At 47.5% G+C, this 22,768-nt stretch overlaps 1 protein-coding gene across 2 annotated transcripts in view; it reads right to left on the bottom strand.

Annotated features, from left to right (window-relative positions):
• The window catches only part of slc44a5b (solute carrier family 44 member 5b), a 103,989-nt gene that overhangs the window by 21,378 nt on the left and 59,843 nt on the right, over positions 1–22,768 (bottom strand). For both annotated transcript variants that reach the window (XM_056275604.1, XM_056275605.1), the window contains exons 3-9: positions 18,464–18,537; positions 9,601–9,685; positions 9,183–9,267; positions 8,936–9,064; positions 5,811–5,871; positions 5,574–5,697; positions 293–376 (exon numbers count right to left, since the gene is read on the bottom strand). In XM_056275604.1, coding sequence (XP_056131579.1) covers positions 293–376; positions 5,574–5,697; positions 5,811–5,871; positions 8,936–9,064; positions 9,183–9,267; positions 9,601–9,685; positions 18,464–18,537 — 642 coding nt within the window. The remainder of the gene's footprint in view (positions 1–292; positions 377–5,573; positions 5,698–5,810; positions 5,872–8,935; positions 9,065–9,182; positions 9,268–9,600; positions 9,686–18,463; positions 18,538–22,768) is intronic.

Genomic DNA, 22,768 nt, shown 5'->3' on the forward strand with positions numbered 1-22,768 from the left:
ATAGCCTATGCAGTCTGCCAGTTCTGACAGTCATCCTGGCTGGCCTTCGTTCTCTTGGACAGTGATTTTTTTGTTGTTGTTTAGTTTAGATATAGTATGTGTTAGTTTGGATATATGTGTTGTTGCAGTTTTGGGATATGTGTTTTTGTCTTTGTGTTGCACTGCTGTGGGCTGGGGGAACGATGTTTCGTTTCATTTCATTTCATGTGTGCAAGTGCATGAAATGAAACGACAAATTGTTTCTGATTTTGGTATTTACACACATGTGTCTCGCTGTTCAATAGGCGCTTACATGAGAATCCAGTACCAGGAACTGGCATAATCTTCGAAGATCTTCATGCCAACTTCTTTGGCATCCAGCAGACTAGTGATCCCACTGTATGAGAATGAGAGGAGGAGACGGCCAAGAGGGGCAAAGAAAGGTGGTGAGAGAGAGAGAAAAGGACATCATGAGAAAAATGTGGGAGTGGGAGGCACTGGCACTTGACCAGTTTTGTATTACTTTTCCTGAGTTGCACAAGGTTACTGTGGTTTATTAAAAAAAACATCTTGAGACAAGAGCATTTCTGTTTATCACTGACTTACAGAGAAGCCAAGATAAACACAGACTCAAAATGTTTTGTTTTTTTTTGTATTTTCAGCATGAAGAGCAGGTTATGAGACTACGAGGATCTACGCGGCACAGTTAAAGCTGCAACTCCTGTAAGAACGAAGCACTATTCAGCATTAGTATTCTCAAAGACAAAGCAATGTTTCCTGTGCTACAGAGGAGCATTAACAGTAAAACCAACAGATGTTCTGCTCACACTGCATGAGTAAATCATTATGGATCACCGAGACGGCACTAAATACAAACTATAAGCCAAGGCACTCTGTATGACATCAACAGGAAAACAGAACTGTTGTATTACAAGGCGTCTTTTTTTGGGGGGGGGGGTGCTTTGGCCCCTGAAATAAAATGGCAAGTTCAATAAGCTGAAACAAGTCATCTTTTTTAGAGCTGATGAAATTCTCAAGTCTCAAATGCTATTACTCTACTACATTCTATACTATTATAGCCATCCATCCATCCATTATCCAAGCCGCTCATCCAAATTCGGGTTGCGGGATGCTGGAGCCTATCCCAGCAGTCACTGGGTGGCAGGTGGGGAGACACCCTGGACAGGCTGCCAGTCCATCATAGGGCCGACACACACACACGTAGGGACAATTTAGTACGGCTGATTCACCTGACCTACATGTCTTTGGACTGTGGGAGGAAATCGGAGCACCTGGAGGAAACCCACGCAGACACGGGGAGAACATGCAAACTCCACATAGAGGACGACCCCAAAGTGGGACTACCCCAGGCTTCAAACCCAGGATCTTCTTGCTGTGAGGGGACCGCGCTAACTACCGCGCCACCATGCTGCTCACCATTATATCTACTACCATATATATATCACATTTATACAACACACCTGACTATTTTAGTGCCGATATGAAATGTGTATTTGTATAAAACGGATCTTAAGGTAATATCTACCTTATTCAACTCTCACTGCAACTGACCTACGTCCGTGTATTTGAACATTAAGTGCACAATACAGACAGAGAGATATATAAGTAGGATTTTAGTCTCCATCAGTCAGAGCTTTTGGAATAAATTTCCTGTTGAAATGTTTGGCATAAAATAACTGTGCTGAAACACTCCGTCTCTAGCCGGCTCATTTCAGCTGGAGAGATCTGTGAAAAGCTTCTCTGCTTATCCAGGTGTAAAAACTATACCTATTATTAAGCCAAACAAACCCAAACGACCGCAACTTAAATCGAAGAGTGAATCGAAAAATGGAAATGAAATCCTCTTAAGGGTTGTTCCATGATATCTGAGGTCATTCAAGTCACACTGGCCCCGTCCAGTTCAGTCTTTTGAAGAATCACGCTATGCTGCTTACTATAAATACAGTCATCAACAACATTTTACTGTTGCAGAACAAAACTGGTAAATATTCACTGCGTAAAGAAGACAACCCTGTCTGGAACGTGGTAATACAGGACTGCAGATAGGAACGTGGTAATACTGCATCGCCCCATAACACAGGTAAATCTCTCAAGCACAGACGGAGGAGGACGTGAGGACAGACCGCTGCCCCAAAAACCACATTGAATGACAAAATACCTGACTACAACTGTCTATCAAGGTTAGCCGAACCAAGCATATGGCCTCTATTTGGCTCGTGTGAAATAAAAGTTAAAAAGTTTTTTACTCAAGCTCATCTCATCATCAGCCACTTCTCCGGGGTCGGGTCGCGGTGGCAGCAAGCTAAGTAGGGCACTCCAGACGTCCCTCTCCCAAGCAACACCCTCCAGCTCCTCCTGGGGGATCCCAAGGTATTCCCAAGCCAGATTGGACATGTAGTCCCTCCAGCAAGTTCTGGGTCTACCCCGGGGTCTCCTCCCAGTTGGACGTGCCTGGAAAACCTCCAAAGGAAGGCGCCCAGGAGGCATCCTAATCAGATGCTAGAACCATCTCAACTGGCTCCTTTCGACGCGAAGGAGCAGCAGCTCCGAGCTCCCTCCGGGTGTTCGAGCTCCTCACCCTATCTCTAAGGCTGAGCCCAGACACCCTACGGAGGAAACTCATTTCAGCCGGTTGTCACTACCCAAAGCTCATGACCATAGGTGAGGGTTGGAATGAAGACTGACTGGTAAATTGAGAGCTTTGCCTTCCGGCTCAGCTTTTACTCAAGCTTGAATGAGCAAACTAACAGACACCAGGGGGCGCCATGTTACAGGGATTCAGTATCCAGTTAACGAGGCGTTTCGGTGGTGATGGTCTCCACAGACAGACATGGATATTAGTAAGGAGGTGGTGTGTGTGTGTGTGTGTGTGTAGGGGGTTATGATGAACAGAAACTAGCATAGGGAGGTTAGTCTTGCACAAAGCTCTATACTCCAGAAAGTGCAGTTAAAAAGGCTGCAAATAATAACTGACACCTTTCCACTCCTTGCTGCATGGCTGTTACTTGACTACAGAGAGGAAGAAAAAAAAAGCATTGAGGCGAGTCATTTTTTTAAAGTCAAGAGAAGCAAACCGTGTTATTTCACTGCAAAATATGAACTCAGGCATGTTTATAATGACAGCTTGTCATTTTTCTAATGCGCCAATTCTACAAACTGCAAAAACAAGGCGGGCTTATCGAGGGATTTTATGTTGTTCTAAGTCTCATAATAATTATTTCAGGATATTACTTGTAAATCATTCTTTCCTCGCTGGTCGATAATATTGCTTGTTTCAAGAGAGTTCACGTGTTTCAAGACATTTACTCCAAAAAAAAAGGGAAATTATATTTAATCAAGTTTCTTGTTTGAAGATTTCTTCTCCTGTTTAGTGATATTTCCTTATAAAAAATGTTACTATCATGAAACAAAGAAACTTTCTGGGAATAAAATATTAGGGGTGCATACTATATATAATATATATAATATAATATATAGGGTGAGGACATTTTACTCTCAATATCTTGAAATGAACATTGCGAGACTTAAAACAAGATAAAATACTTTGATAAGCATGTCTTATCCAAAGGAGTTGAATCAAGTGCAACTGGACTTGGTATATATCCGTGAAGACGTTTCGCCTCTCATCCAAGAGGCTTCCTCAGTTCGTGCCTTTCTGACTAGACCAAGCTAGTCTGACTGGCTGCTGATGAGACTCAGTATTTATCCTCTAGGAGTCGTTGTCAGAGCTATTGATATGCGTGGCTCTTTGTGATCCGATGTTTACCAACGCCTGTCACTAACAGAGCCATAGATATGAGTGGCTCTTTTGTGTACCGATGTTTGGCCGCGCTCGTCATTATCGGAGTTATTGATTTGCATTTGTTTAGCAGCGACGGTCGTTGGGGGTGTTAGTTTCGACTTCATTGTTCAGTGGTCATGAGAGTCGTTGGAGCCGTTAGTGACGACTGTTGTTCTTGGAGGCTAGGCTTCTTGAGTCTCCTGGGTAGAGATGAAAGGACGGCATTGTAAGTGGGAGATAGGTGGTGTCGCAGACCTCCTCCTCTGTTGAGGGATGGTTTTTCCAGTTTCACATAGATGGCTTCCTTCACCCCTCTTTCAAACCATCTATCTTCTCTGTCCAAAATGTGTACGTTGCTGTCCTCGAAGGAGTGTGTCTTCTCCTTTAGGTGTAGATAGACTGCTGAGTCTTGTCCTGAGGAGTTTGGCCTTCTGTGTTGGGCCATCCGTTTGTGTAGTGGTTGTTTGGTTTCTCCTATGTATAGGTCAGTGCAATCCTCATTGCATTGTGCGGCATACACCAGATTGCCTTCCGGGTGTGTGGTACACGGTCTTTGGGATGAACCAGTCTTTGTCGGAGTGTGTCGCTGGGTTTGAAGTATACCGGGATGCGCTGTTTGTTGAAAATTCGCCTGAGTTTCTCGGAGACCCCAGAAACATACGGGATGACTGTGCTCTTCCTTCTGTTCCCTTTCTCCTTGTCGCTCACCTGGTTGGTCTTTTTGGAACGTGTTGCAGTTTTCACAAAGGTCCAACTGGGGTAGCCGCAGGTTTTTAAAGCTCCCCTCAGGTGTTTGTGTTCTTCTCGTTGGGCCTGAGTGCTGCTGGGCACATTGTCAGCTCTGTGTTGCCGGCATTGCACTTACAATGCACTTACAATTGCACTTACAATGCCGTCCTTTTATCTCTACCCCGGAGACTCAAGAAGCATAGCCTCCAAGAACAACAGTCGGTCACTAACGGCTCCAACGACTCTCATGACCACTGAATAATGAAGTCGAAACTAACACCCCAAACGACCGTCGCTGCTAAACAAATGCAAATCAATAGCTCCGATGGCGACGGGCACGGCTGGACATCGGAGCACAGGAGAGCCACGCATACCAATGGCTCCGATGATGACTCCAAAGAGGATAAATTCTGAGTCTCGTCACCAGCCAGTCAGACTAGCTTGGTCTAGTCAGAAAGGCACGAACTGAGGAGGCCTCTTGGATGAGAGGCGAAACATCTTCACGGATATATACCAAGTCCAGTTGCACTTGATTCAACTCCTTTGGATAACCATGACCTGGATGAATGAGAACATTCACAGACATAAGCATGTCTTGTTTCTGTAGGGATGTGCAAGTGGATGATGCTGGTTTATGAAGCAGTATGTACGGCCAAGCACCTTAAGTCTTCTACTCCTCGAGCTTGTAGATAAGGCGAGCTTCATTTTCATGCAAATCAGATGCAAATGATTTTTGTTTTAATGTGCTTGGACCGCACATTACTGGACATGAGTAACACACCCATTCTTCATACCCTAAAATAGCTGTCCAGTTCTCTCTGGGGGCTGAAGTGGAGACCCTATTGACAATACAACAGTTTATAAAGCACTCGGTTTTGCTGCAGGAGGGCTGCGTGAGGCCGGAAATATATGCCATCGTCTCCTCGGCCTCGCTTCAACCATATCTGACAATCTGTAAAGGGTTATCTCATGCAACACTAATGGCAATATAACGTCACCTGTGCAGAAAACTGGGATGTGGAGATATTTAAGGGAGTGCAAGGAGGTTGAAAGGGGGACTTACTTGGCTGCATCTCTGAGGTCGACGACGCTCCTGGTTTTACCTACGCCGTCTTTAAAGATGGTCTGATTGGCGACAGTTAGAGTACCGTTCCTCGTTATGAAATCTGGGAAGCACCGCTGGAGGACTGAAAATCACAGCGTTTTTATTCTTTTTTTTCTTTTTTTTTTATCCCGAGTGGCATGTCAAAACAAGTAATGAGGTACCAGGCGTTGAGCTTTCAGCCTGAGTTTCACTTACAAGGTCTGCTTGGCACGATCATGGATGGGCAGTCTTCATCTCGTAAGACCTGTGCAACTGGCTGAGGAGGGAAAATAACGAGAGAGACAAAAACGTCAGATGATGTGGAAGCATTTCTTTTTTTTTTGACCCCCCCCCTTTTTCTCCCCAATTGTACCCGGCCAATTACCCCAGTCTTCCGAGCCATCCCAGTCACTGCTCCACCCCCTCTGCCAATGCGGGGGGGGGGGGGGAGGCTGCAGACTACCACGTGCCTCCTCCAATACATATGGAGTCGCCAGCCGATTCTTTTCACCTGGCAGTGAGGAGCTTCGCCAGGGGGACGTAGCGCGTGGGAGGATCACACTATTCCCCCCAGTTCCCCCTCCCTCACGAACAGGTGCCCCAACCAACCAGAGGAGGCGCTAGTGCGGTGACCAGGACACATATCCACATCTTGCTTCCCATCCGCAGACACAGCCAATTGCGTCTGTAGGGACGCCCGACCAAGCCGGAGGTAACACGGGGATTTGAACCGGCGATCCCTGTGTTGGTAGGCAACGGAATAGACCACCACGCCACCCATAGAAGCATCTCTTCATCGCTCCTCGTTTTCATTTAGCACAGACTTCATTATAGTGAAAAGAAGGGAAGGTTAGGAGCAAAACACGCTTTAACTATAACACAGACACACGCCCTGTGACCTTCTCTTTGTCTACTGTTACTTCACTCTTTCCATTTTGTCGGATTTTTTCTCTCTTTGCTTGTTCTGCATTGTGTTGTCGCCTTTCTACAAGCCGTAATTCAGATCAGACAAGGTCTCCAAGGTGAAACTGAACTCAGTCTAGCCAGCATTTTAAGTGGTAGTTTAGAAAAGCGGCTTTATCCACAGTGAAGCAGACCCACACGGACCCGCTTAAAGGTACAATCTGTAATGGCTGCTACGGCTATGTGGAGTTCTGCAACTTAACTCAACTCAACTTTATTTATACAGCACCTTATACACAACACAGTTGATCCCAAGTGCTTTACAACACACATGGAGGAAAACAAAAACAAAGAGAAGGAAACAAACACAAGAGAAGAAAAATCAGAGTGATGATAGTAATAATGATGATGATGATGATGATGATGATGATAATTATAATAGTAAAGGCTTATGGACACACAGAGCCCATAATGACAACACAGGCCTAGAGAGACTTCAGGAGAAACACCTGAGCTGGTTGAGTTAGGCAAAGTTAGAAAAAAAAAGCTGGGGGGGGGGGGCATCCAGGTAGTGTAGTGATCTATTCCGTTGCCTACCACACGGGGATCCCGGTTCGAATCCCCGTGTTACCTCCGGCTTGGTCGGGCGTCCCTACAGACACAACTGGCCGTGTCTGTGGGTGGGAAGCCGGATGTGGGTATGTGTCCTGGTCCTTGGGGCGCCTGTTAAGGGGGGAGGGGGAACTGGGGGGAATAGCGTGATTCTCCCATGTGCTACATCCCCCTGGTGAAACTCCTCACTGTCAGGTGAAAAGAAGCGGCTGGTGACTCCACATGTATCGGAGGAGGCATGTGGTAGTCTGCAGCCCTCCCCGGACCGGCAGAGGGGGTGGAGCAGCGACCGGGACAGCTCGCTAGAGTGTGGTGATTGGCCAGGTACAACTGGTTAGAAAAAGGAGGGGGGGCTAGGGGAGAATCGGATGGTGGGGGGGGGGGTAAGAGAATTGCACAGTTTTGGGGCAGTGATAGAGCAGGCCCTGTGCCCATAACACTTAGTCCTGGATGTTGGGACAGACACAAGTCTTTGGTCAGACCAACACAAGCACTGTACCGACATTAAGAAACATGGCGTATCACACCATCGGGTCAACGTTGTGTATTTTGTTTTACAAACAGAAACAACTGAAACGCTCGAAAGGAGTTAAAAGTGACGCAGCACTGGCTGGTTTTCTCATCTGCGAGTAACAAAGAGAACAACATTTACAAAGTCTGACCAAACCAACGGCATAAGTGGGGTGGGCCGCGGCTGTGTGCATCAGCTGCGGGTTGCACCTTTAAATGAATCGCATTTTTAGAACAGTGAATCGCACATGTCAACAGCCCAAGGCGAACAACATGACAACAATCCAATTCTGACCCAATAAGGCTAGTATTAATAGACTCGCTGATGTTAAATAACGGGACATGAAGGCCTCAGCGGTGTTAAATAAGGACCGGCCAATGCGCAGCGCCGACAGCCAAGTGGCGTGACTGATGTAACGGAGCCATACCCGGCTGTAACGCTCTGCACCTGGTGCACCGGCCGCCTGGTGCCACGTGTGGGAGGGTAGATCACTGATTCAGGACCAGCAGCGTCTCAGTGTTGTCACGTGTTCCCACACACCATCTCATCTCACTCTACAGTATTTCTGCAGCAACGCCGCGCCGACACGGCTGACGAATTAGACGCAGGCGTCACAGTCGTTAACCCCCGCGACCAGTCAGCTGACCTGAGAGCCAGACTCACGCTGAGTAACGAGGGTCAGCCCGCTTCCTCCCGCCTCTGAACAGCCTTGTCAAAACCTTTATATTATGCCATGTGTTCATGTCATTTCATAAAAGGCTTTAAAGTTGCAGTGTTGTGTTTTATTTTTTTCGTGGGGGGGGGGGGATTTCCCCCCCTTTTTTCTCCCCAGTTGTACTTGGCCAATTACCCCACCCTTCCGAGCCGTCCCGGTCGCTGCTCCATCGCCTCTGCCGATCCGGGGAGGGCTGCAGACCACCACATGCCTCCTCTGATACATGGGGAGTCCTCAGCCGCTTCTTTTCACCTGACAGTCAGGAGTTTCACCAGGGGGACGTAGCGCGTGAGAGGATCACGCTACCCCCCCCCCCCCGAACAGAAGCCCTGACCGACCAGAGGAGGCGCTAGTGCAGCGACCAGGACACATACCCACATCTGGCTCCCCACCCACAGACACGGCCAATTGTGTCTGTAGGGACGCCCAACCAAGCCGGCGGTAACACGGGGATTCGAACCGCCGGTCCCCGCATTGGTAGGCGACAGAACAGACGGCCACGCCACCCGGACGCTCCTTTATCCGTTTATTTTTAACACTCGGCGCCTCATAGATCCATGCGGTGTCATAAAACCTAACACGGCGCGTCGTGGCTCCCACCTTTTTGGGATTGTCGAAGCCCGGCTTGCAGAACTGCTTGTAGTATTCCCAGTAGCTTTTGTTGTACCTGTAGTTGTATTGCATGTCCAGGTACGTGGCAAATCTGTCGGGGCACTTGGAGACGCAGAGCTGGGGGGGAGAGCGACACAGCCCGTCAATCAAAATGTAAAGAAGAAAAGAAAAGAAATGCAGAGGAAGAGTGTAAAACAACAACAGAACGAGGAGTTCTGGTCGTCAGCTCTCTTACCTGGGTTGTAGGGCACTGGAGGTTAATTAAAACTGCAGGATTGGCACATTGCAATATGTTGAAGTAGAATAATATGGCTTTGTTTCTGCAGAGACGAATGAAGAAGAAAAAACCCGAGTTTGGATTAGAAAGACGGCGCCCGCTGGATTCAACAGATTAAGAAATCTGTCTATTAATGAGAATTGCTGTGCAGGGTTTTTATAAGGACATGTGTGTGTGTGGGTGTGTGTGTGTGTGTGTGTGTGTGCTACACTGTAAAGCTTCTTATAATTAATTACCAGCAAATTCCAAACAACGTGCACAAAGCCTTTTTGTGAGCAAAGACAAAAAAAGATAACAATGAAAAGCTGACACAGAAATTGCTGAAAATAATTGTTCCAGCCGGTGAGAATTTAAAAGGAGGTAATTTTTCGCTCACGAGTTTGGGGTGCCCTGCTGACCGCAGAACTGGCCGTGGCTGTCTGTGGGGTAGACCACCTTCCGGGGGTCACCGTGGATCCAGGCTGAAAAGACACAACAGCTCTTTTAGTTGAAGATCTCCGTCACCTGAAAAGTACTTTCAGTGTACATATTTAATGGGAAGACACCCCTCATCCTGGCTGTCAGTCTGTCAATCAGTCAGTCTTCCTCCCACAGTCCCAAGACATGTAGGTCAGGCGAATCGGCCGTACTAAATTGTCCCCGAGTGTGAATGTGTGTGTATATGTCGGCCCTGTGATGGCCTGGTGGCCTGTCCAGGGTGTCTCCCCGCCTGCCGCCCAATGACTGCTGGGATAGGCTCCAGCCTCCCCGCGACTCTGACAGCAGGATAAGCGGTTCAGCTAATGGATGGATGGATGGATGGATGGATGGATGGATGGATGGATGGATGGACAAGCTAAAAAAAATAAATAAATAATAATAAAAAAACAACACAAGAATTTAGCCTTTTCCCATGCAGCTGTTTGTGTGCATGTGTGCGTGTTAGTGGGTTATACTGGGGCGCTTAGGTCGAGTGTGTGTGTGTATGTGTGTTTATGTGTGTGTGTATGTGTATATGTGTGTGGGTATGTGTGTGTTGGTGGGCTATGCTGGGCCGTTTGGGTCGAGGGTGTCTGTGTGCATGTGTATATGTGTTAAGTATGTGTGTATATATGTGGTTGTGTGTATATATATATATATATATATATATATATATATATACACACACACACACGTATATATATATAAATGAGTATGTATATATGTGTGTATATACATATGTGTGTATTTGTGTGTATGTATATGTATGTGTGTGTATATGAGTGTGGCTGCATGTGTGTGTGTGTTTGTGCGTATGTGTGTGTATATATATATGAGTATGTATGTGTGTGTGTGTGTATGTATATATATATATATATATATGAGTATGTATATATGTGTGTGTATATATAAGTGTGTATGTGTGTGTATTTGTGTGTACATATATGCATGTGTGTGTGTATATGAGTGTGTCTGTGTGTGTACATATATATATATATATATATATATATATATATGAGTGTGTCTGTGTGTGTACAGATATATATATGAGTGTGTCTGTGTGTGTGTGTATATATATACATGTATACGTGTTACGACCCTCGGTCTGGAGAGGGTGCAACAATTAGTGTACTGGGTAACAGTGAGGTGAGGGTGCAAGACAGTGAGACATAAATGCTTAAATATAATAAAATAAATATATTTATTGACAATGACAGGACAAGGGAACCGAACGGTTGCCAAAACAATAAACTACTAACAAAAGTAACCCACCCTTGACAGTGCTGAAAAGCACCAAACCTAAAGACAAAAAGTGGCAACCGCTGCTAACCTAGCGTGTCTAACAGAGGTAAGCTACGTGATGGGGTGTTTGCTCATGGGCATCGTACCTTGATCCCCTTGCCCAAAAGAGCTAAACAACTAAAAATAGTCAAAATGCAAACTAACCAAAAACGGGCCAGACATTACAAACACAAAGTAGCTACAACACACAAACTAAAGTAGCTGGCCGGTGAACTGAAGACATGTGGGGGTTCAAACGGGAGACTGAACAGCAGATGAAGATTGGATTCGTTGACTGGTCGATTAGGCGATGAGGAGCACCCGGCGGACACCCGAACGCAGAGTCAGAGTGAGGGCTAGATACAGGAGGCAACACAAAACTACTATACGGACACACCCGTGGCCGTAACACCCCCACCCATAAAAACAAGCCCCTACAGGCTTGTTAAAAAAAAACAACCCACAAGAACAACAAAAAAAAACTGACAATGTGCTACATAACAGCAACATGTGACCAAACAAAAAGGTGGAGCACCTCAGCCACAACAAAAGGTCACCACAAGTAGCTCCGCTACATCCAAAATGTGACCCAAATATGGCCAGCACCTTCCCACCAACACATGGTCACCTACCAAGTGGCTCTCAACCACAACAAGTTACTGACAGACAACATAAAGTAGCACACACACACACACACACACACACACACACACACACACACACACACACACACACACACACCTCGGTCACCATGGCAACCCACGCCAAATGACGTAGCTGCGTTCGACCCGCAGGTGAACCAGCTACAACTCGTGACCACACAGTCACAACACCAGGTGGGCCAGCTTGGACCAGCTGTTGGTGGAAGCAGAGAGCGCAGCGCGGCCCCCCACTCACAGCTCTAAAGGTCTACCGTCCGCAACTCCCCTCCAGTCTCTCTCTGCCACAAATCCCGCCCCCCAAATCTCCCACTGGAGACTTGACTCAGCCTGCCTCTCAGGCGGGCGTCAGCACCCACGTCGAGTGCAACACAGGGGACCAGGGATCGAACCACAGCAGCCTGGCTGGCAGCTGCGCCCTAGCATCGGACCTCGTCCGCTTCGGGACGAAGCTCCGCCACCAGAACCAACACCATGGCAAAGGATGAAAGGAAGTGGACCAGCCGCCAAAGCCGTACCCACCACCAAACCAAGAACACACCAACAACACCTGTTAACACTAAACACAATAATGAACACTGTGCTGAACACCACCCAGCACCAAACGTTAACACAGCACACGGAAAATGACAACTAACCAGACCAAAGCCGTTAAGATCCCGGACGAGCCCCCATTTGTTACGACCCTCGGTCTGGAGAGGGTGCAACAATTAGTGTACTGGGTAACAGTGAGGTGAGGGTGCAACACAGTGAGACATAAACGCTTAAATATAATAAAATAAATATATTTATTGACAATGACAGGACAAGGGAACCGAACGGTTGTCAAAACAATAGACTACTAACAAAAGTAACCCACCCTTGACAGTGCTGAAAAGCACCAAACCTAAAGACAAAAAGTGGCAACCGCTGCTAACCTAGCGTGTCTAACAGAGGTAAGCTACGTGATGGGGTGTTTGCTCATGGGCATCGTACCTTGATCCCCTTGCCCAAAAGAGCTAAACAACTAAAAATAGTCAAAATGCAAACTAACCAAAAACGGGCCAGACATTACAAACACAAAGTAGCTACAACACACAAACTAAAGTAGCTGGCCGGTGAACTGAAGACATGTGGGGGTTCAAACGGGAGACTGAACAGCAGATGAAGATTGGATTCGTTGACTGGTCGATTAGGCGATGAGGAGCACCCGGCGGACACCCGAACGCAGAGTCAGAGTGAGGGCTAGATACAGGAGGCAACACATGACTACTATACGGACACACCCGTGGCCGTAACACCCCCACCCATAAAAACAAGCCCCTACAGGCTTGTTAAAAAAAAAACAACCCACAAGAACCAAAAAAAAAAAAACTGACAATGTGCTACATAACAGCAACATGTGACCAAACAAAAAGGTGGAGCACCTCAGCCACAACAAAAGGTCACCACAAGTAGCTCCGCTACATCCAAAATGTGACCCAAATATGGCCAGCACCTTCCCACCAACACATGGTCACCTACCAAGTGGCCCTCAACCACAACAAGTTACTGACAGACAACATAAAGTAGCACACACACACACACACACACACCTCGGTCACCATGGCAACCCACGCCAAATGACGTAGCTGCGTTCGACCCGCAGGTGAACCAGCTACAACTCGTGACCACACCTCGGTCACGGTGGCGACCCACGCCAAATGACGTAGCTGCGTTCGACCCGCAGGTGAACCAGCTACAACTTGTGACCACACAGTCACAACACCAGGTGGGCCAGCTTGGACCAGCTGGTGGTGGAAGCAGAGAGCGCAGCGCGGCCCCCCACTCACAGCTCTAAAGGTCTACCGTCCGCAACTCCCCTCCAGTCTCTCTCTGCCACAAATCCCGCCCCCCAAATCTCCCACTGGAGACTTGACTCAGCCTGCCTCTCAGGCGGGCGTCAGCACCCACGTCGAGTGCAACACAGGGGACCAGGGATCGAACCACAGCAGCCTGGCTGGCAGCTGCGCCCTAGCATCGGACCTCGTCCGCTTCGGGACGAAGCTCCGCCACCAGAACCAACACCATGGCAAAGGATGAAAGGAAGTGGACCAGCCGCCAAAGCCGTAGCCACCACCAAACCAAGAACACACCAACAACACCTGTTAACACTAAACACAATAATGAACACTGTGCTTAACACCACCCAGCACCAAACGTTAACACAGCACACGGAAAATGACAACTAACCAGACCAAAGCCGTTAAGATCCCGGACGAGCCCCCATTTGTTACGACCCTCGGTCTGGAGAGGGTGCAACAATTAGTGTACTGGGTAACAGTGAGGTGAGGGTGCAACACAGTGAGACATAAACGCTTAAATATAATAAAATAAATATATTTATTGACAATGACAGGACAAGGGAACGGTTGCCAAAACAATAAACTACTAACAAAAGTAACCCACCCTTGACAGTGCTGAAAAGCACCAAACCTAAAGACAAAAAGTGGCAACTGCTGCTAACCTAGCGTGTCTAACAGAGGTAAGCTACGTGATGGGGTGTTTGCTCATGGGCATCGTACCTTGATCCCCTTGCCCAAAAGAGCTAAACAACTAAAAATAGTCAAAATGCAAACTAACCAAAAACGGGCCAGACATTACAAACACAAAGTAGCTACAACACACAAACTAAAATAGCTGGCCGGTGAACTGAAGACATGTGGGGGTTCAAACGGGAGACTGAACAGCAGATGAAGATTGGATTCGTTGACTGGTCGATTAGGCGATGAGGAGCACCCGGCGGACACCCGAACGCAGAGTCAGAGTGAGGGCTAGATACAGGAGGCAACACATAACTACTATACGGACACACCCGTGGCCGTAACAATACATGTGTGTGTGTGTGTGTGTATATATATATATATATATATATATATATATATATATATGAGTGTGTGTGTGTGTGAGCTAACTAGGAGCCCGTCTAGGAGCGTGGGAACTTTTTATGCAATAGAGACATTTTCAGTAGAAACCTGATGACATCTGACCAAAGTCCTCATGTGAGGTCAAAGGTCATGCCAAGAAAAACAGGCCGAACGCTGCAAGTGTAGTCAGGATGAACAGAGAGCATGTCCATGTGCAAAACAACTGAGACAAACAAGTTAGCGTACTCTGAAAAGTAAGTTAAGTTTGCTCTCTGTGTACACACTCCCGGTGTACAGAGAGCAAACACTCACCACCACCACCACCACCCCCCCCCCACACACACACACACACACACACAATACCAGCCTTTACTGCCACCGTGGATTCCCTACAGTTCAGTTTCCTGTGTAATGCTTACTGTTTCCTGTTTACCCAACCTGAACCACCCTGAGTACAGCTCCCCAGCCGTCTCCAGTCAATGAGGGAGCGTGTAGCTGAACCAGTGAAGGTGAACCCCCCCCCCCCTTCTCCTCAACTGTATCCGGCCAATTACTCCACTCTTCCAAGCCATCCCGGTCGCCGCTCCACCCCCTCTGCCGATCCGGGGAGGGCTGCAGACTACCACATGCCTCCTCTGATACATGTGGAGTCACCAGCTGCTTCTTTTCACCTGACAGTGAGGAGTTTCACCAGGGGGACGTGGTGTGTGGGAGGATCACGCTATTTCCCCCAGCCCCCCCCCCCAAACAGGTGCCCCGACCGACCACAGGAGGCGCTAGTGCAGCGACCAGGACACATACCCACATCCGGCTTCCCATCCGCAGACACGGCCAAGGTGTCTGTAGGGACGCCCGACCAAGCCGGAGGTAACACGGGGATTCGAACCGGCGATCCCCGTGTTGGTAGGCAACGGAATAGACCACTACACCACCCGGCCGCCCCACAGCGAAATAGTTTAAACACAACCCAGAGGATGGAAAAATAACCAACATGAAGCAGGAGAGAGGGGAAAGAGAGAAAAGTTTTTTATGCTTGTTTTTTTTTCTTTTTTTTTCTTTTTTTTAGGAAACTTCCTGTGTTGTTTTCAAGTTGTGTCTATTGTCATCCAGTGAATCTGGCACGGAGAGACCTTTTCCCTGGCCGGGTTGAGACGTGACTGCACTGTTAAAAGAGGCTGGCGAGGGGTCACGCCTAAGAGACGCAGCGGTGGGATTTGCCTGATTTCAGGAAGTCCACATGTGTGAAAGGGGGAGGGGGAGACGTAGGCGGGCTTGGTTTGTTGAAGTTAGACTGCAGATCGTATGTGCGTGTGCGAGAGAGTATGAGAGAGCGAGACAGGGAGGGAGGGAGACGGCGAGAGAGGGAGGGAGAGAGGGAGGGGGAGAGCGAGAGAGAGGGAGAGAGGGGAGAGGGGGGGTGGGGGGGAGAGAGAGAGGGGGAGAGCGAGAGAGAGTGAGAGAGGGAGGGAGAGAGGCGGGAGAGAGGGGGGAGAGAGAGAGGGAGAGAGGGGAGAGGGGGGGTGGGGGGAGAGAGAGAGGGAGGGAGAGAGACAGCGAGAGAGGGAGGGAGAGAGGGGAGAGGGGGGGAGCGAGAGAGAGGGAGAGAGGGGAGAGGGGGGTGGGGGGAGAGAGAGGGGGGGGAGAGGAGGGAGAGAGGTGAAGAGAGAGAGAGGGAGGGAGGGAGAAAAACAGGGGTGGAGAGGGGGGGGAGAGCGAGAGAGAGGGGAGAGGGGGGTGGGGGGAGAGAGAGAGAGGGAGGGAGGCAGACAGCGAGAGAGGGAGGGAGAGAGGGGAGAGGGGGAGAGCGAGAGAGAGGGAGAGAGGGGAGAGGGGATGGGGGGAGAGGAGGGAGAGAGGGGGGAGAGAGAGAGAGAGGGAGGGAGGGAGGGAGAAAAAGAGAGGGGTGGAGAGGGAGAGACAGACAGACAGGCAGACAGACAGACAGACAGAAGGAGGCGGTGGCATGAGTCACATGACTGCCTTGGCGTCCTTATACAGGGAACATGGGTTGTGTGTGCCATCTATTTCACCCATGAGCGCTCTCAGCGGCTTGAAGGGAATTTCGCCAACTCAGCACCTGGCGGCGACGGCTAATGGACACGGCCAGGAACTCGAGGGTGCGGACCAAACCCGGTTATCAGAACCATCACACGGGCTGTGCAAAGTGTGCAACCGCACAGGGCCTCGCACCTGCCCTGCAATCCTGTGGGCTTTTTTTTTTTTACTATATAATTTCCTTATGACTGCTCTTGACCCAACATGCTTCTAAAATGAAATTCCCAAGTGTGGGTTTCATTACGCATAGCCAAGGTCACACATAAAAAACCCAACAAAGGATTCGGGTTTCTTCACTTTCGATACCGCATCATTACGTAGTGTGTGCTCCATCTCGCTGCTCACTGCGAGGGAGGAGGAGAAAGGGCAGACCGACTTCATACGACGCAGCGAGGATTTGTCATCGCTTCCAGATATGTGGTGGCTGAGCGGGTGTCCAAAGCTAGCAGGGTGGTGGTGCATGTGACCGTAGGCCGCATGTGATGAGCGGTCTGAACAATGGTCTACAATCTGAATGAAACGTAGACCGTAGACCTGACATACTGACTTGTAACATACTGTCAGACTCCAACATGCCAAAATAAAGCGACAGCTGAGCTGACTCGACGATGTAAGGCCGATACCCCCCCCCCTTTTTCTCCCCCATTAGATCCGGAAAATTACCCCGCTCTTCCGAGCCGTCCCGTTCGCCGCTCCACCCCCTCTGCCGATCCGGGGAGGGCTGCAGACTACCACATGCCTCCTCCCATACATGTGGAGTCGCCAGCCGCTTCTTTCCACCTGACAGTGAGGAGTTTCACCAGGGGGGCGTAGGAGCGTGGGAGGATCACGCTATTACCCCCAGCCCCCCCCCCCCCAAGAACAGGCGCCTCAACCGGCCAGAGGAGGCGCTAGTGCAGCGACCAGGACACATACCCACATCTGGCTTCCCACCCGCAGACACGGCCAATTGTGTCTGTAGGGCTCCCCGACCAAGCCGGAGGTAACACGGGGATTCGAACCGGCGATCCCTGTGTTGGCAGGCAACGGAATAGACCAGCACGCCACCAGACGTAAGCCAGCCGATTGTTTATCCCTTGAAAGACTATTATAGCAAAAAGTCCTAGCTGAGACAATGTGCACGATGATGCTGTAGTGTTGTACTTGTTAAAAATGCATCGCACCCCCCCCCCGTGTGGCGACGCGCCGGCTGGCTAACACAACTGCTGCAAGTTGAAACCGCAAAAACGCAGAGAGAGACGAACACCCCAGGACCACCGATGTTCCTGTGCAGCTCCTACTTATCAGGAAGAATGAGCTATTGTCTGGGGAGCTGTGCTGCTCTACTCCCACACATTTTTTCCACAATCCCACTTTTTGCCGCTCAACCCATCAGGGAAGAGAAACCAAAAAGAGAACATGAAAAATAAATTAACACAATAAACAAAGAATCATTTTCCACTTTCAGGATCGATTTGGACTGCTATGAATGGGAGTGGGCCCGTATTTTACGTTGTCCCCCCCCCCCCAGTTTAACAGATTTTAATTAAGATAAAATGAAAGCCAGGCACACTAGCTCGCGCACACACACACACATAGACACACACAGCCCCCCCCCCACTTTCTCAAGGGCACAATGTTAACCCTGCCAACGCTTTCCCCCAACCTACACACATTCTCTATGTGGCCGAGTCCTCGCTCTCTCACTCCGCATCCGTCAAAGTTATGTTTCTATTGCTTCGGCACAACAGGGATGGAGACCGAGGAACTTGCACCTCCGAGACAACGAATGGATCACTCCATAACGTGTGTAGGTGTGTGTGCGCGTGTGTGTGCACATGCATATACGTGTGTGTCCGTGTGTGTATGTGCGTTATGAAACCTCATCTGATGAAATCGGCAGCAATGTGTCAAAACTCACCCACGGTACCCAGAGCGATGTACCCGAGAATGACGACCACGAAGATGATGCAGCAGACCACATCCGTACAGCTCCTGGAAGACAAACAAAAAGAAAGGAAAGATGGACGAAGCTGAATAATTCAAGATTCAAGGGACATGAAAACGGAATAAAAATTAACTGGATGACTCAAACAAAACAAAACAAAACATGACCCAACACAACAAAACCTGATGTAACATGACATAACACAATGTAACATCATACAATGCAAATTCACACAATATAACATCACACAATGCAGATTCACAATGTAACATCACAAAATGCAAATTCACACAATATAACATCACACAATGCAAATTCACAATGTAACATCACACAATGCAAATTCACAATGTAACATCACACAATGCAAATTCACACAATGTAACATCACACAATGCAAATTCACACAATGTAACATCACACAATGCAAATTCACAATGTAACATCACACAATGCAAATTCACAATGTAACATCACACAATGCAAATTCACACAATGTAACATCACACAATGCAAATTCACAATGTAACATCACACAATGCAAATTCACAATGTAACATCACACAATGCAAATTCACAATGTAACATCACACAATGCAAATTCACACAATGTAACATCACACAATGCAAATTCACACAATGTAACATCACACAATGTAACATCACACAATGCAAATTCACAATGTAACATCACACAATGCAAATTCACACAATGTAACATCACACAATGCAAATTCACAATGTAACATCACACACTGCAAATTCACAATGTAACATCACACAATGCAAATTCACAATGTAACATCACACAATGCAAATTCACAATGTAACATCACACAATGCAAATTCACAATGTAACATCACACAATGCAAATTCACACAATGTAACATCACACAATGCAAATTCACACAATGTAACATCACACAATGTAACATCACACAATGCAAATTCACAATGTAACATCACACAATGCAAATTCACACAATGTAACATCACACAATGCAAATTCACAATGTAACATCACACAATGCAAATTCACAATGTAACATCACACAATGCAAATTCACAATGTAACATCACACAATGCAAATTCACAATGTAACATCACACAATGCAAATTCACACAATGTAACATCACACAATGCAAATTCACACAATGTAACATCACACAATGCAAATTCACAATGTAACATCACACAATGCAAATTCACAATGTAACATCACACAATGCAAATTCACACAATGTAACATCACACAATGCAAATTCACACAATGTAACATCATACAATGCAAATTCACACAATGTAACATCACACAGTAGAACATTACACAATACAACATCACACAGTGCAAATTCACACAATGTAACATCACACAAGGTGATAGCCTTAGTAAAGACCACCCAGGTCAACAACCAAGTCTTAAGGTGGTGAGTTCATTTTAATTACATGAGACCAAGTCCACGCCCAAGTACTAAAACCCTACAATGTGACGCAACATAAGAAAACACGACACAACTTCGCTGAAATCATTTGGTTGCTGCTTTTGCCCAAAGCAGTTTTCAGCATCATAAGAAGATAAACTGATATTGTAAGACAGCAGAGCGGGGTTGAGCCCCTTCAAAGTGTACAAAAAGACAGACAGAGAAGAGAAAGGAACGAAGACATAAATGGCACCAGAAGGACAAATGGGAAAGAGAAAGCAATTTTGTTCACAGGTGTATGTTGATTTAGTCTCGCGAGCCAGATGATTCTTGCAGGTTTTTGTGAGTTATCTCACAATGTGAAATAAACTGTGGACCAAAGCCAAACTATGGACGCGGCTATGGCCTGAGAGTCTGACTGCAGGGGCAGCAGCTGCACCAAAGCAGGGTAAGGTGCCATCTGTAAGACTAAGTTCTCAAAGAAACTCTAATAGAAGTCCACGGACTTTCTAATGAGAGACACACACACACACACACACACACACACACACACACACACACACACACACACACACACACACACACACACACACACACACCACCCGAGTTAACTGTCCTCATAGGAACACTGAAAACTAGTTTGAAGGTTGGCTCTGTTTCTTGCTTTCTCTCCTTCCCTTCTCTCTCTCCCTCCTTCCCTCCCTCCCCTCCCTCCCTCCCCTCCTTCCCTCTCTCTCTCTCTCTCATCAAAACCTTTCTTGCCCCTCCTCTCTGCCCTGAGAGAAGCTGTCAGGGTTGCCCCTTCACCGCCCCCCTTAAGAAACAAAACATATTCAAGCTACATGTACTGGGCCTGGCCCTGAAACAAAGTTAATCTGCTGCTTACAAAGCACTTCCATCTACACCGTACGACACGCAAACTGACTCGAGACCGTCGTCCCCTCCAGCTATCAAATATTCCCTGCCTTTCACCAGAGAGGAGCGAAGCCAATGTCAAGGAGGAGAGAGAGGCGGCTCTGCGGAGGTGCCGGTGCCGGCGTTCTCTCCTTCTGCGACTCCTTTGAAGACCAGCTTGTCCTCATTTTGTATGCGGTGTGTTGACACCGATGCATCCCGACACTGCATCATTTGTGCTGCTTTTCAGCCACCCCCCCCCAAAAAAAAACAAAAAAACCCCAAACCCATTTCATTAATAAATAGCAGATGGCTGTGAGAAACTAAGGTCACGGATGCATGTGGAGAATCGCAATTTTTGGAGCAGAAAGGGGAAAAATTGCTTAAATGAAGAGTAGCACAAACATAATGTACTAAAATGTAAACCTGCTCGTTAAACGCACCTGTATTGAGAGCCAAACATGCCCATTTCAACTGTCTGTAAAACCCAGACTTAGTGGCCGATACACAGTTTAAGCTTTGCACCACAAATTACCTTCGGATGTTTGCAATTGCCATAGCAATTAGGCTCAAATGTTTTACGGTCCTGCATTAATAGTGCGGGTAATTGCTACAATGCCTGTATTCCATGGTAATGAGCAGCTCTGGGAGATTGGCTTGTTGTGTTACGCATTTCAGGGGATTTAAGCTCCTTCCAGTCTAAACAATATCCGTAATGGTTCTCTCTTGGCAGAAGGAGATGAGTCCATTATTGCTAATCTGATCTAAATTACAATAAGCTTGCAGGCATCATAATTTATTTGCAGGCCAAATGTGAGATATCGCTTCTCATTAAACTGGCGACCAACCCCTCGGGGGAGATACCAGCTGACCCATGGACCATCTGTACTGCAGGTGGTCAACCAAAACCTCTGCCAAATCACATTATATGGCACTACCTGTAGACCAAACAATGCTTTTTTCCCCCCTGAAATGAAGATGAGAAAATTTTGAAGCACATAATCAATCATAGTGAAAGCCGTATTTCATGGAGCAGAGGAAACATTATTTCAGTGCAAACAAAGCACAGACAAAGGTGGGAAAAGCTGTAACTTGGGTCAGTTTACTGTCTGACGGTGAAGGCGTTAAGAAAAGTGAGAAGGACGTGAAGAAGCACCAGCCGAGTGGAATCTAACATCACACATATTATTAACACAGGGAGAGGAGGCAGCGTCATTTCAGCTACTTCAAGAACAAAGAGGAAGAGCTGTCAGGGTTGCCATGGAGATGGCTGCCTCCCTCGTCTTCCGAATCCCTCTGCATCCTTCAAATGGAAATTGAGTGGGGAAGCGGTAAGCTGGGAATCATGAGTGATTAGTGAGAGAGATCTGAAAGAATGAACACCAAAGCCCACCTTTCCATCCGCTTCACCTTAGAGCAACTGCAAAGGTCTGTCTTCAAACCAACTCCCCGATATAGATGCCACTGCCTCATTAGGGCAAAAAAAAAATGCAAGCTTAGCACCGCAGTGCTGATACAGTCACCTTGGAGGCATTTAAAGATGAACGCTGAAGGGAAGCTGACAAAAAAAAAAAAAAAAAGGAAGGGAAGGGAAAACAAACCCGCTCCCAATCCCTTATCTCAGAGAAGCGGGCCCCGTCGGACTACAAATATGGTTCCCCATGTGAGATACAGTCAGGATCCAGAAGCCTGATTTGTGAAGTGTTCTTACGCATGAGTTTGTTCTTGCACACTCGTGGAATATTTTAGCCATCAAGTTTATCTCATAGAGAAGATGTAGAGCCTGGGTTTAGACACCAGTTAGCTAACACTGATGTCTTTGCAAGCCTGGGTGTCGACCACTTGTCTACAACAAAGCCATAAAAACAAAGCCATATTATTCTACTTCAATATATTGCAACGTGCCAGTCCTGCAGTCTTAATTAACCTCCGGTGCCCTACAACCCGGGTAAGACAGCTG

The sequence above is a fragment of the Lampris incognitus genome, chromosome 3 (assembly GCF_029633865.1).
Source record: "Lampris incognitus isolate fLamInc1 chromosome 3, fLamInc1.hap2, whole genome shotgun sequence".
Lineage (NCBI taxonomy): Eukaryota > Metazoa > Chordata > Actinopteri > Lampriformes > Lampridae > Lampris > Lampris incognitus.